The sequence below is a fragment of the Sinocyclocheilus anshuiensis genome, unplaced genomic scaffold (genome assembly GCF_001515605.1).
Source record: "Sinocyclocheilus anshuiensis isolate Anshui unplaced genomic scaffold, SAMN03320099.WGS_v1.1 scaffold846, whole genome shotgun sequence".
In the NCBI taxonomy this organism is placed as follows: Eukaryota; Metazoa; Chordata; class Actinopteri; order Cypriniformes; family Cyprinidae; genus Sinocyclocheilus; species Sinocyclocheilus anshuiensis.
The window spans coordinates 217,338-233,037 of record NW_015540906.1 but is presented as its reverse complement, the minus strand read 5'-3'; the positions used below and the strand labels follow the sequence as shown (position 1 = coordinate 233,037).

Genomic DNA, 15,700 nt, shown 5'->3' with positions numbered 1-15,700 from the left:
AATGGGATTAAATACATAAAGGATATTTGTGTTGTTTAACATTTAATTATTGCAGGTTTGCGTCATATTCTGTGTTGCATTATTTTTATTCATTTTGAGGAATAGCCTACTGAATCTGTTTTTTTTGTTTGTTTTTTTTGTGAGTGAGATGAGTTAATGCATATTCATATTTATTTTAGAACTGCAGTAACATCTGATTTCTCTCAACATGGGGACAGGAGAACTGTCAATCAATAAATTGGAAAAAAAAGTAACTTGAGTTACTTATTTGAAAAAGTAACTCAGATATTCTCTTGTAAATTAAAAAGTAATGCGTTACTTTACTAGTTACTTGAAAAAAGTAATCTGATTACGTAACTCACGTTACTTGTAATGCGTTACCCCCAACACTGGTCATAAATGACGGAAAATTCCGTCAATGGCGGGGAAAGATTTAAAGGTGGGGTAAGTGATTTCTGGTAGCCAATGTTGACATTTCAAATCACCAAAACAAACACGGCCCTACCCCAAAATGGTCTTGCCCCTATTTGCGCCAACCTCAGCGTCCGATCGCAGGCCTTCCCGCTCCTTGAGTTCTCTCCAGCGTTGGAAAGCTGATCCGATATTTACACGGGTCCTACTTCTTGCCTTATCGTAAGCCTTCTTTTGTTCCGCAGACGTTTTCCTCTTTTGTTTTTTATCCGCTATCTCTATCTTTCTGTCGTCGCTCGGCTCGGCTAATGTCCATCCTGTGCACTGAGCGCTCTCTCCTCCACATCCTGAGTAGACACGCCCCTTACTGCTGATTGGCTACAAGTTTGTTTTGGTACTCGGCCCGACTCAGTTTTCTAAAGCGTTTTTGAAAAAATACATACCCCACCTTTAAGTTTTACAGAGGGCAGCAGTCAGGTTCAGTAAGTTAAAACTCTGTTCATTTTCTCCATAGGGTATTTTTTAATGATAACTTATAAACCTTTAATGACAGCCTTGTTTTTTGTTGTTTGGATGGTACATGCTTTTTTGAAGCCATCTGTTCTCATTATTCAAACTTATTTTTAACAGCAGAATTTGTGGTAAAAAATTACATTACCTATGATGCTGTACAGAAAATTCCACCAGAGAGTCACAGCGAGCAAATCTCTCAAAAGTAGCTCGCAGGGAACTTCCACCTCATATGGCGTAAACACATCAGTCTTCCTATTACCTATGAATACTATGTGCATATATTGCAATAAACCTAATGAGTAGTTTGACAATCATACGGGTCAATAGTATAGTAGTATGACAATGCCATACAGGTTTGGAATAACATCGTGGTGAGTAAACGCTCTCATTGTTTTAATTTGCGAGTGAACTATTCCTTTGAGAATGAGCTGGAACCATACGATGACAGAAGAAAAAAGATGGTCTTATCAAAGCAGGCTGTCAGACCGAAAAGGAGCGGCACAACGGCATTTGGAGTTTTGCGTTGCTTTTCTTCAAACTTCTGAGCTAAAGATCCCCCCACCCCCCCAAAGCCTTTCATTATCAGGAGATGAAATTGCAGCTTCCACCTGCGATCGGGGGCGAGCAGCACTTTGAAGATGCTCTGAAATGTGACCGTGTATGCCAGCTCCCTTAGACTGATTTGCTTTGATAACCCCCCCGTCTGATATACGCAACAGTTTCATACTCCTGTAGCTCTCAGGCTGCAGCTTACACTTAGTGTAAAAGCCTTTTGCTGTCTTTGAGATGCAGAGCGAGTCGCCCCCACCCTGACACACACACTTCCATTCAGTGCCATTCAATGCTGGATGTGATTGATTGGGAAGCTCAATGAGAGCAGGGCCGTTCAGTGCGCACCACTCTTTTGTCATTCACAGGGTTCCTGCCTGCCCAGAGAGAGAGCATATCATGTAATCAGATTAAGAGAAGTGCTGTCACAGGACAGGATGGCTAACAGCTGGCCCATAAGCACCCTGATTTACTTTACGCTGCTTACTGCATGCTCCTAAAGGCATTGTACTTTAGTGGAAGCAATCTGTTTTATCAGTCCCAAATTTCCCGGGTTGTTTATCCTTGCCTATCAACAATATGGGTTTTGGTTTGTAGCGTTCCACCACGGCACATAAATATGACAGGTTTTTGTGTCTTTGAGGTGAATGTGCTTAATACCTTAGAAATTGCATGTCCGTTGAAATCTCATCATCTGTTCATTTTGGCTGAACTGAACATCTAAATTCTAAGAATGTATTTCCTGCGCAGTTACACACACACACACACACACATTGGTTGTTTCATCTAATAGTAAAGAGTTTGGACTGAGATTCGTCACGTCTAGAGCTCTTACTGTTATTAAGAGCTCAAAGATGGAAAGGCGGTCTTGTCAGAGCTCATCTAAATCTAGGTATGACATTCCTCTAATGCTGTCCTATCATATATCTGCAGTCATTAATTCCAGGCCAGTCACTCAATCGCAAACCTCTCGTTGATGAATGATGGGATTATATGATTTATAGGTCAGTGATGTGGTGTTCGTTTTATTTTTCTAGATGTTAGCCATTTATTCAAAAATATATCACAATGCAGTACAAAGAGGCAGTGACTGGAATATGCCTCTTCTGGGATGAATATGTTAATAAGTCCAAAATGCCAAATGGATATATATGACTCACAGATATATTAATATTCAACTTCTCCACATATACCAATGCTGCCGCCATCTTGAATCGGTCAATGAGAGCTGGTTAAATGGATGTCGAAGTTTCCTCAGTGTGCTTCAATTAATTGTAATTCCTCAGATAGTGTTTGGATGAATTCATCACAAATAACCATACTGGCAGACCTAATGTAAATTATGAACACTGCACTGTAATTATTGTCTATTCTATAGTGGATGGTCCACTGCCATTATTAGCTAAGTTAATTTATTGTGTCTGTTGAAGCAAGTTTTTTTTTTTAATATATACTGAAATAGATATGCAATGAAATTGCTATGCTAATGATTGCTGACATATACATTTTATAATAAATATCTGATATTAATTGATATATCATGGATATTTTTGGATAGCTAGACTCATTTATATTTTCTATCTAGCTTGGGCTTCTGATCTCTAGATTTCAATTGTGTGTTACCTATATTTATCAACTGCAATGTGCAGAAGTCAACACAGGAAGCCATTGTATGTCATGAGGGGAAAAAATCAAGAAAATAAAAAAATAGGTGACTGATAACTTGACCTTTTTGTGACATGGCATTTAAGTACTGAGCAATATGAATTAACTACATGCACTTACTATATGGTTAGGGTTAGGATTAGAGTTTGGTTTAGGTTTACTTGTGTAACGGGGCGAATGAGACGAGAGAGATGTGTGGATCCATCTGCAAATCTTTATTCTTAAACATAGTCAAAACAGGCAAGGGTCGGACAATGGCAAACAGCTATTTACAGGGCAAGACAGAAGAGTGATCCAATAAACAGGCGTAGGTCGATCAACGGCGAACATAATCCAAAGGATGAGGCAGGCGAGTAATCCACAGACAGATATTAATCCAGGTGAGGTGCGAACAGAATCCAAACAACAAGACGAGAGAGAAATCCAAGACGGGCAGGTTATCAGGAACAGACAATCGGGCAAAACTAGATTTTACGAAACAAGACTAGAACTAGGAACTAGACTAAACTCAGACAGGATACTGGCTCCGAACAGTGCTACCACTAGGAGAGTGATAAACGCAGACAATACTCAGCGATTAGAGAAGGATTTGAGTGGTTGTTGTATAGTGTGTGTGTGATTGGCTGCAGGTGAGTCCAATCAGTGCAATGGAGCATGGGAAATGTAGTCCAGGGTGACGTTTGCAACAGTTTGTGTGGTTTGAGAGTCAATGTAATCAGAAGGCGACCTGGCGAGCAGGCGGAAGACCACGGACCGGATTCGTGACAACTTGCATGTAATTTTGCATAATCTATTGTTATTATAATAGTAAGTATATGTAACGTGTAACAAGAACACCTTAAAACAAAGTGTTACCCACTATTTAAAAGATATATTTAAAAAAATGCACATTTGAAAGAACTGTGTATTCAATGTATAAGGAAAATATGGTTAAAATAATGTCATTATATTTCATTAGTTTTTACACGTCTTGACATTATCATTAAAAGTCATCAAATTGCAAATTAAAAACATATAAAAACCAACATAACCCATCAATTCAAAACAGGAAGACACAATACAATGAATGATAATGAATTAATGAAATTATAACAAAGTAGACTTCGGAATTGTGAGTATGTAAACCATCTCAGTAATTCAGAAAAAAAAAAAAAACAAGCCTCACCCCATATTTTCTCAGATGCCATTCATTGCATGCTGGAAGCAAATCTATTTCACATAGAAACCTCTAGTTGTGGCCTCTTCTTTTCCACCCCTCCATCAGAAAGTGAGCAGAAATGAGATGTGAATGGGCCCCAGTGTTCAGAGAGCCTTAAAAACAGCTCTCTTGTTCTAGCCTCCCCCCAACTTCCCAGACTCATCACTGAAGCGCCAGCGAGTGTCTTTGAAGAGAGGACTGTACAATGATACAAATGGCAATCCCGCTCTTTCAGGGATGCACTCCCCGCCCCTGCCAAGCCTTTTTTCTTTTTAAATCCCATATTTTCCGGAATTCAGTGGCCTGACAGGGACCGGCGTGAGGGGGAGGTTGAGGTCTGGGAAGAAGGAATTGCTTCCCTGCAGTGAGGGGTGGGGGAATCCAGAATCCTTAAGGGAAGCGAGAACACATTGCCTCTTTATGTTTTTTGAGGGTGGCCTTCCCTTTCCCTCGTCATCCTCACCCCAGAGTCCCTCTATTCAGCCCTGGGGAGAGAATGGAGGGGGTTATGAGACTGTCAAGGCTGTGATTGTGTAGCTTAGGTTGGGCAGGCGGGGATGGGAGACTGGCAGATAGTTCAGACACACAGGCAGCCTTGTTAGCTGGCATCCACACTGAAGGAAAGAGAGGAAGACAGACTGGCTGATGTCAAACGCTACTACTCCATTGCATCATCCTCTTCCTCCCTTCCATATTGTCTTCCTCTATTACTAACAAAGCCTCTATCTTAAGCTCAGTAACGAGTAATATGTATTTTGACTTCAGCTTCAGAGACATTAGAGGGAGAGCTCACCAAAAAATGAAAATACTGTCATCATTTACTCACTGTCAAGACTTTCATTGATCTTCGAGACAAAAATGAAGATTGCAATTTTTTATATTCTCTCATAAAATTTTCCATCCTTTGAAAGTACTGTATGTAATCAACATGCCAAATTTCAACAAGTAAGATGTTGTAAAAGAAATCCATATCAATTGAGCAGTTTAATCCAAGTCTTCTGGAGATGCAGTTGCTTTATATGATGAAGAGATTTAATTTCAATTTAAGGCTTTTATTCACATATAAAAATTATTCTTAAACTGCGGCATACCAAGTCCAACAGTACCCAGTTTTCCCATGGCAAACATTTTGAAAAGTCAATTTGCAGTAAAATGTTATTATTTATAAATGTAGTGATGTATTGCGAAAAACTTGGTATGTGTCATCGCCCCCAGGCCCTGAGGGAGCCTGGGAAGTTTTGGGGTCTGCACCATCTAATGCCCATAAAATAATTATGTGCTTATTAATTTATAATATTCTTAACTTATTTTATTTTGGATATTCTCCTTATATTCATCTGAGCATCCCAATAACCATACCAAATATGGCATTGTTTGCCCTACGACCTGGCTCTAGAAATTATGTTTGGTTTTTTTTTGTTGGTTTTTTTTTGTGCATTTCGAAGTATGCTACACACAGGTGAGTGGGCCTGTACAAACCACCTGTAGTAACACACTCTCGTCTATGGGCACTAGACACTTTTCACACGCACTGCTGTGTGTACATAATCCCACAAATTATTATGTTTACATGCTCATGCACTACAAATCATCTTGCACTGTTCCCCAGCCTGCTGCTTGACTTCCAATGTTTCTCTTTGCACATATACAGTATTTATGTGAAGCATTTGTATAGTTTGTATTTTTTAGTTTATGTATAGGTAACCATTTATATATAGAATATTTATAGTCAAAATCTGTTGTGTATAGGTTTATACTGTTTTACTACATTGTTGTATGTCTGTTTTTGTAGCACCGTGGTCCTGTGAGGCACGACATCTCGTTCAACTGTATGTCCCCACATGTAGCGGAATGACAATAAAGCTCAACTTGACTTGACTAGAGTCTAAAGACAAAAGAAGAAGAAAGTGGCAGGACTAGGCAGCTTGTTGGCGCTATAGAACATCAAATCATAAAATTGGTTCTAACTACAGAACCATTGATCCGATTGACCTTAAAATTAATATACAGTGTCTTTGTCTGAGTTGCCATCATTGTCCATGATGTGACAGTTGTTTATCTTGAGAAACATGGCCACTGTTCTGATGGCAACATGTCATGAGGGATCTTAGGCTGCATCTCTGCAATGCTTTTGCATATTGAGATTTTTTGACAGTGTCCTATCCATTTCATCACCAGAATAATACAGAATAATTAGACCGGTTTCCCTTCTACCTTTCATTGCAAAAACACTTGAATGAGTTGTGTTCAACCAAGTCTCTGCCTTTCTCACACAGAAAAACCTCCTGGACAGCAACCAATCTGGCATCAGAAGTAGACATTCGACCGAGACTACCTTGCTCTCAGTTGTTGAAGCCCTAAGACTGGCAAGAGCGGCTTCCAAATCTTCTATACTTATCTTGCTGGATCTGTCCGCTGGTTTTGATATGGTGAACCACCAGAACTGTTCCCTCCTGGTGGAATGACCTGCCCAACTCAATCCGAGCAGCTGAGTCCTTAGCCATCTTCAATAAACCACTACAAACACATCTGTTACATCTTTATTTGACCCTCTAACTCTAGCACTTTCTATTCTATTTTAATTCTGCTTCATCTATCTTCTTTTTTATAAAAAAAACTAACACTAGATTTCTATTTTTTCTATTAATATCTGATTGCTAAGTAGCGACTGACCAAGAATTTAGTTAGCTGCTGCTGCAGTGATGAAGTGTGTTTATGTTACACCTTCAGTTCTGATAATGCCCACAATTTTTTATTTTATTTTATATATATATATATATTATTTTTTTTTTAAATACCTTGCTACATGTACTGCGTTAGGCTAACCGAGACTTCTCATTTGCACTTACATATTGTTGCTCTTTGGTTAGTTTTGATTGCTTCTATTGTCCTCCTTTTTAAGTCGCTTTGGATAAAAGCGTCTGCTAAATGACTAAACGTAAATGTAATGTAAATGTAAATAATGTGTTATTATTTTTGCAGATAGTGGGCTTGGCCCTGATAGATGCTACTTGCAGCTATATAATATTATTATATGTATTTAGTTTTATGGGAAACAAGACAAACATACATTTGCAGTTTCTATAGTGCCATTCTAATATAGATTAGATGATTCTAAAAATGCTAAGCATGTGATGTTTTGAGCTCTTGAGAACACATGAAATCTGGAACCGAGTGGAATATTTTGATATTCCAAGCATGAGACTTTCTGATGAGCCGTCCAGGTGACAGGGTAGATGAACGGAGGGCGTTAGCATAGGATGGACAGCAGCATGCAATCAGCCTGACGGCTTTAGTGATGAAAGAAGGTGAGGAAATCTCAGTGGGGTTGCTGTATATTTAATGTGGTCATATTCCAGTGTCAGCTCCTGCCCAACTCCCACCAGCTCAATGTCATGTCATTGTTGCCGCATCGATCGATATCTGTGTGCGCGATTGAGCCAAAAAGTGTTTTACAATGGTGGAATGTGAACGTGCAGGATTGGCCTGAGACAGAGCTCTCACCCTCTTCGGGTCTGCATTGTGAACAAGAGCTATTGTTAAAAGCACTATGTAGATAAAGCGAAAACTCTTATAGGAGTGTCTGTGTTTCATCACCTTTAGTGATGTTAAGTACTACTGATATTGGAAGTCACCTTATATGCTTTTTTCAGCATAAAATTGCCTGTGGAAAGCATATTCCATTCCCCAAAGGGATAATAATATTGTTATGTATTGCATTATCGTCAAATTAACAAGTACCATCACCTCTAGAGGCCATATATGATGCTGAAAATGTACAGATAGCAGATTACATTGCTTTGTGTACAATTCTGTGAGAGTCCTGCACAACATAAACATAGTGAAGTGATGTAACAGGCAATAACAAATTGAAGCAAAAGCAAATATAATGGCTCGTCCAACCTCAGTATGACCCCAGTGCTTTGTAAATTCTACTTCAGCCCTGTATAAAAGCCATGATGCATAAAAACCATCTTTATATAATCTTAATTGCTTTCCAAATAAAACATTTGCTACCACATTTCCAATTAAAATGCATCCACAAACCATGGAGAATATATTTTTAAATGTAGCCTGTGGGTTTGTTTGCTTCATCTTCTGTAATAGTTCTGGATCTTGTTTCCAACTTATCATGAACACCCCCAATAATAAATAAATAATATTTTCAATATTATTATAATAAATAGAATAATTTTCAGTCCAAGTTATTCCTACTTGTTTTTAAGACCATTTGTTGTGTTTTTATGTAAAATGTATAACAAATTAAAACAAATTAATAATAATAACAATAAAGCAAATGTAAAATGATTATAAAATAATTAAATAAAATTAATTAAAAACCATATTCATAATTATGTTATAAAGTATGCCAAAGACATGTCATTGTAATGGGATGTTGACAAAAAAAAAAAAAAAAGAATGCAAGAGGTTTTACATGTGTGTTATTATTACATTACTATAATTTAATACAGAAAATTGCTGCTCTTTTACACCTCTAGTTGTGTGCTTGGGTGAGGTCTCACATCTCACTTCTAGTAAATAATCGCATGTTTGGTTGTGCTCATTAACGAGCATTTGAGAAGCAAAATGCAGCGGTGTGTTTTGCATGAATATAAGTGAATTAACTCGCATTTGATTCGGCGTGCGGCTCTACGTCAATATAAAGTGACATAATGAAGTGCAGAATGTCTGCCAATGCCCTTGAGATGTTCAGGAAAGCTGCTCTCTTTAAACCTATTTCCTTTAACTGTGCACGCTCCTCTGTACAGGAAGCAGCCTTTCAAAAAAACATGCTTTATTTGATATGCTAATATATTACATGCTGTTTAATTGATTTGTTTCTGATGAAAGCACAATAAAAATGGATTTGGGGAACAAGATGGTGAACCTTCCATGCAGGAACAGCACTCCCTTCGCATTACAGTCGTTTGCTGATATACAGTAAAGAGGTGTTTAATCATTGTCCATTCAGTGTGCTAACATGCTAATGTTAAGCTGTGTCCAAAAATAAGGCAGCTGCCTCGCTTGCATTTTTGCATAAAGATACCTCCCAAGGAAATTCAATCCAAGCAAATGTTTTGCGAGTACAACGCTTGTTTCTTGGAGGAAATGGAATCATGCATTATGAATTCATTTATTTCTTTCAACTGCTTCATAAGATGACACTTTTATTCTTTTCGCTAAGTCAAGAATACAACCAGGCAACTCAGCAGACTTGAGGTTCAAATATTGGATTCGGACAGGCTTCCTACTTTCTAGCTTTCAGCCACTGCTAGCAAATTGAGATTACATCCAATTGGTCTGTCAGTATATTTGATATTACCCATCACTCATCGCTTCCTTAATTGTAGAGAGAAATTATCTTCGATTGTTATGCTCTTCTGCTTTATTTGATCACCATGTTGACCATTTGCCATGGCATAGCACATTCTATAATATATGGCTTAATTTACACATGGTGTAGCACTACAGCACATTTTGTGCCTGCTTAAACTGAATTGCAGGTGGTTAGTGAATAAGATGCAGGGGTTTGCACCGAAATGCTGCATGCTAAAGTCGCACAGCTGTTTAGTGAATCCCCTCTTATCTCTCTCGCCCACTCTCCCCTTCTCTATTTCAGTCTCTCGTTTTCTCTCTCACATACGCACGGACACACAGTGCCACACATGTTAACACCAGCCCTGCAATTTGAGGCCTCCCCTCTAGAGATGTCAGGTTGTCAAAGCTAACCATCCAGTGTCGGAGTGAAGACAGGAAGCAATCCAGACAAAACATTTAACTTATCTATGTATCAGAAAATTCATTTCCTGTTAGCAGTGCTAATAATAGCTCTTCTGGGAGGCAACATGTAGATGAACATCGTTTCAGTCTATTCCCTGCTAGGAAATCTGGTTCGAAATTCTGATTTAGCACAATAATGTGGTTGAGCACAAATATTGGTCAATGCACTATCAATACAGCGTTCTACATTTGCTTTTATTATTTTGTAATGGCGTATGGTTTTCTTGAGATGTCCTTCTAGAGCAGAACACTATCATTTCTGCTATTTGTCTTTTTCTTTTTTTATTTCTTTATGATTATATTAATATTTTTCAAATTACAATGCAATTCAATGCAATGCAATGCAAAAAAAGAAAATGTGAGTGGTTGTGTTTGCAAGGCATTGCTATGCACTTGCAAAGGTATATGGAGAAATTAAGTGCATCGCTGTGCAGTTTCTGAGATTTTAAAGCCAAATCTCCCTTCCATGATATTCTGGTTTCAAGATATGCCTTGAGTGTCTCATTCAAATTGAGTCAAATGTCCGATTGCTTGAAAAATTAGCAGCACACCTCTCCTCAACGAGCTGCACAGTGTGAGGTATCGTCCATTGTCCACTGCAATGTCTAAAGTCCATTGCAAAAACAATATTAGACCAATTAAGAAGTTTAAATCTATGAGTTTGTTTGACGAGAGCCTTAAGAAGGATCCTCAGGTGCTACGGGTTCTCTTAACACTATGTGCCCTCGATCTGTTACAGGGTTCCTCAGCACAGGAGACCAGGCTGCTAAAGGGAATTATGGCCTTTTGGATCAGATCCAGGCTCTGCGCTGGATAAGCGAGAACATTGGCTATTTCGGCGGTGATTCCAACCGCATCACTGTTTTTGGATCAGGAATCGGTGCCTCTTGTGTGAGCCTTCTGACCCTGTCCCACCATTCTGAAGGTAAGAGAACATTTCATTCCACAGAAGAAAAAGAAAAGTCTTTGTCAAATTCAAATCCCCTTAATACTCAACTTTGCATAATTATCTTTGCGTCACAATGCAAAGGACTGAGAAAAAGTAATATCGTGTGTTAAATGTTCTTTCCATGGATAACTGTCAATTAACTGTTGAGTCATCAATTAGTTTGTAAGAAAGAATGAAAAATCCATTAACAGTAGTACATTATTAATACATTTTTATATAAAATATAGTTATTTTCGTAGATTATTATAAATGATTAGTTTAAAAAATATTTACATTCATAGATTAACTATCACAATATAATTAACAACCACAAAAAAATATAAAGAGTAAAATAAGGAATAACAATATAACAGAATAACACATTATAAAGAACAACTATAACACTTCAATCCATATCATAAACATGTAAACTCGGTAAACCTGGTTACTTGTGCAGAAGGAAACAGAGAGAGACATGTACGAGGCATGATCTAGCAGTAAATTTACACAGAAATAACTGAATCCACTGGACTTACAAGAGTAACCAGAAGTTCCTCCACCAAAAAGCCCTTTTTTATCTATTCTATTTGCAAACTGAGTCAAGATTACCTTGTAATCAACAGGTGCTGTCTAAAAAATAATATCCTATGATTGTTATTAGTGGTTCCACACAACTGATATGAGCAAAAGTGTTGTCTTTACTTATTTATGGTTGACTAAACTGTTTAGCATGTGTGCTATAAATTCATGGTGGACAATATAAATGAAAGACGTGTTGCAGATGTGTTGCTTTTCTGTTGACAACCTGTTTGAGATTTTGCATAAAATACCAAAGTGCTTTTAATTGATGTCAGCGATGATGGACGGTCAGCCAGCATTGAATTGCAAGCAAAGTGTGTAAATTAACATGCATAGATAGTTATGTATTTATGCAGCCATAAAGAGGCAGCGGTTTTTCACAGGACTTACCAAGGTTACATTTATCATCTTGTACCATATCTTTGTGGCGGACGCTATATGTAAATCGAAAACAGATTCCCAAGAGGCTTTTCTGAGATGTGAGAAATAATTGTAGAAAAGTCAATTGGTTTTGTGGGTTTCCATGACATCCAAATTAACTGTTGAACTTGAATATGTTTAATCATAAAACAAATGTTCAGAATCATAACACAAATGTCAACTGTAACTATCAACTCCTTTCCGATAAATATGTATATACCATGCAAGCAACACATATAGTGCATTATAAAGATAAACATTCTGTTTGTAGTGTTGTAAGACTTTAGAATGGTGCCGTGACATTGTACATGTTGAGATACAAACAATTGATATTATCTGTCGGAGACTGTTGTAAAGGAAGCCACTGTAATTCTTTCACTCTTTTATTTCTATATAGATTGAAAGTTGTGTCTGGCTTTCTCTATTAAGCAATCATTGAAGTTTCAGATAAGGTCTTAGGTTGTTTCTACACTTCGCTTCTTGCCATGAATAATTTTGTGTGTTTGTTTGCATTCTTCAGATTGCATCAGTGCGTCATTAATTGCTTTGATTTACTTTGGTTTTGGATAGATTTCCTTTACCATAAATGCATTTTCTATTCACATATTGCCAGGCTTCATGTAGCATGTTATTATACGGTCACATCAACCGCTTCATTCCTTTCTCAGTAAATTGGATATTTACCAATGCTGATGTTTCCCCTGAATAGAAGTATATTCCCTACTTGGTTTGATGAGATAAAAAAGCAGCACTGGGGGGAACTGGGTTTTACTGACAGCCTCTATAAACTATCAGGATCCTTGAAAATTGAAACAGGAATCCTGCTATTGCAAAAAGGGGTACTCGCCGCAAATGCTTCCAATATCAATCAGCTAGCTCTGCAATACTTCTCAAAGCTGTGATTTTAGCCATCACAGCAAGGGAAAGGAAAAGGATTACCAAATGGTAATCGGCGAGGATTAGAGGGATGCAATAGTAAAGAATCCATTTACTCTTTTAAAAAAAAGTAGATGTCATCACAACTTGAAGATTGAGAAATACAGTTGCCTTGGTCATAGCTAAATAGTGCTTTATTGGCACAACAAAGTACTACAGTTTAGACTAAGGCATGGGAGACAAGTGAAGAAACATGTTCAACAAAGTGCTTGTGTGCCATCAGTGAGAAAGATATCCAGGTGGTTAAAAATGCAATCATGTACACTCTGGAGATGATGTTGGAAGGGTTTCAACTCATTTTCGGTTGATAACCTTGTAAGTAAATGTCCGTAACAGAATGTTCTTTTTAACTTATTTGTGGTTGATAACCTGATAAGCAAATCTATGTAAAGGTGTTTTAATCTACAGATCATTGTATGTCATTTTATGGAACATCTTATCAACGTTCACAGTTCATCCAAAGGAAAAATACAATTTCTTGGCAAGGTATGTGTGCTCTCTGAATGTTGATTGTTCTGCTAATTGGCAAAAGATACAATTGCCCTTTGAGTAACACAAAGAACATCTTCTGATGAAACGGATTTCAAGCACCGTCCAGCTATTGGACAGGGCAAATCTGAAGCTGAAATCCCACTGCAGGTGAATCCCACCCACAGTGCAAGAGCCATTCACATTTCCCCTGACCCTGATCCCCGGGAAAACACAATTACCTGAATCCCATCATCTGAAATACCAAAGGCTCGGATCAAAAAACACTTCAGCTCCATCCTCGCAGTGCAGTGCAGTGTGTGAGATTGAGTGTGTTGCTTGCTTGGCAAGTGTGTGTATTTGTGGTGGTGTTAATGAGGCCACTGTGACCTGTCTCCTCCTTGCAGTCTGGCTCGTCATCTTATGGGGCCTGCTGCTGCCACACGCCCAGACAGGGCGAGCTCCATGTGGGAGCAGCAGGCCCCATAAGATGACGAGCCAGACTGCAAGGAAAGAGGGCTTCATCTATCAGCCCACTCCACCGCAGGAGTTAGCCTGCCCGCCAGGTCCCCGCTGTGGGATGGATTGCAGATGCATCCCACTGTCCTCCTCCATCATCAAGTTTAAGTGCAATCATCTGTCTTGCTTCTTAGATGGAAATGGGGACCTTACATAAAGGGAGAGAACATAGGTGGTTCGCTGTCATTTATGTATATAGAGATTTTGTGATATACGGCTTAAATATGATCACATGATCTTCCATCCATCTGTAAGCATTCCCATAATGTGATTTGCACAAGTGGGAGATTGTTTCTGGATCAGCATCCTTTATTGGTCCTGGAACAACATTAAACTGTCATTGCCCTCTGATCTTCTGGTAGGTTTAGGGCAAGGGTGACCGGTCTTGCTCCTGGAAGTCCACCTTCCTGCAGAGTTTAGCTCAGCCTCTAACTCTAATTAAACACACTTGAACCAGCTAATTATGGTCTTCAGGATTACTCAAAATATCTTATGCAGGTGTGTTGGAGCAGGAGAAAGCTAAAATTTGTAAAAAGGTGGCCCTTCAGGAGCAAGTTTGGACAGCCCTGGTTTAGTGTTTTTGCTAGAGCCAGCCAACCACCTATGCATTCTGATATCTATTCCTTTAGAGTTAGTGCCAGGTTTTGCAAAGACATAACTACCAACCAATCACTGCTGTCAGGTTTAAGGCGTAGGGCTGAGGCAGGTTTCACACACTTGGGGTCTCATTTATAAAACTCTCTGTAGATTTCATCCTAAAATCGTAGATTTTGCATACGCACAAAAGCTAGATTTTGCGTACGCACAAACGTTTTCAGATTTTTGAAACCATGCGTACACCAGACCTTGCGCAAAAATCCCTTCGTAAATCCCAGTCAGGGGAAGATTGTGCGTACATGCATCTCCACCCCGTCTCCTCCCAGAAATCACCATATATGGAGCTTACAACACCTGGAAATGATATGCAGATGATGTTATGCATAGTAAAACTTTACTATGCATAACATCATCTGCATATCATTTCCATGCATAATCCCATCCACATGACACCATGTTTAACACCGTCAAAGGTACAAAACATTAAGGAAATATGAGATACGGACTATAAATGCCATTTGTGCCATACATAAATTTTTATTGCTAAGAATCATCCAATATCCTTGTTATGTTTTAGAATAAATATATCAAAATATCCATAAAACAAAACCATTTAAAATGGTTCTCAGATAGATTTGATCTCATTCTTTTACACTGGCCAAATAGTATTTCAGTTGTTTTAAAGGGGTCATATGATGCTGCTAAAAAGAACATTATTTTGTGTATTTGGTGTACTGAAATGTGTTTATGCGGTTTAAAGTTAAAAAAACACATTATTTTCCACATACTGTACATTATTGTTTCTCCTCTATGCCCCGCCTTTTTGAAACGCGTCGATTTTTACAAAAATACCTCAAGCGTGTGACAGAAATGTTACGCCCCTCGCCATACTGTTGATGCCGTGTCCCGGCCGGAGCGACGAAACAAAAAACATGAAAACCCGTTACAAACTAGGCATTTGTTGCATCCAGTGGGGACATAATTACTGATTATAATGACTTACACTGCCGCGTAAACATAAAACCATGTGTGCATTTGTGATCAGAGAAATGACAAACTACAAACGCTACTCTACACTGCTCAAAACTCGCGTTTGAATCATCAGTGGCAAATCCTTTAAATGAAAACGTACTTAC

The 15,700-nt window shown here is 38.4% G+C and overlaps 1 protein-coding gene across 2 annotated transcripts in view; it reads left to right on the top strand.

The window, feature by feature from the left end:
• Positions 1 to 15,700, top strand: part of LOC107689138 (neuroligin-3-like) — a 183,917-nt gene that overhangs the window by 100,676 nt on the left and 67,541 nt on the right. For both annotated transcript variants that reach the window (XM_016487047.1, XM_016487046.1), the window contains one exon: positions 10,857 to 11,042. In XM_016487047.1, the coding sequence (XP_016342533.1) occupies positions 10,857 to 11,042 (186 nt within the window). The remainder of the gene's footprint in view (positions 1 to 10,856; positions 11,043 to 15,700) is intronic.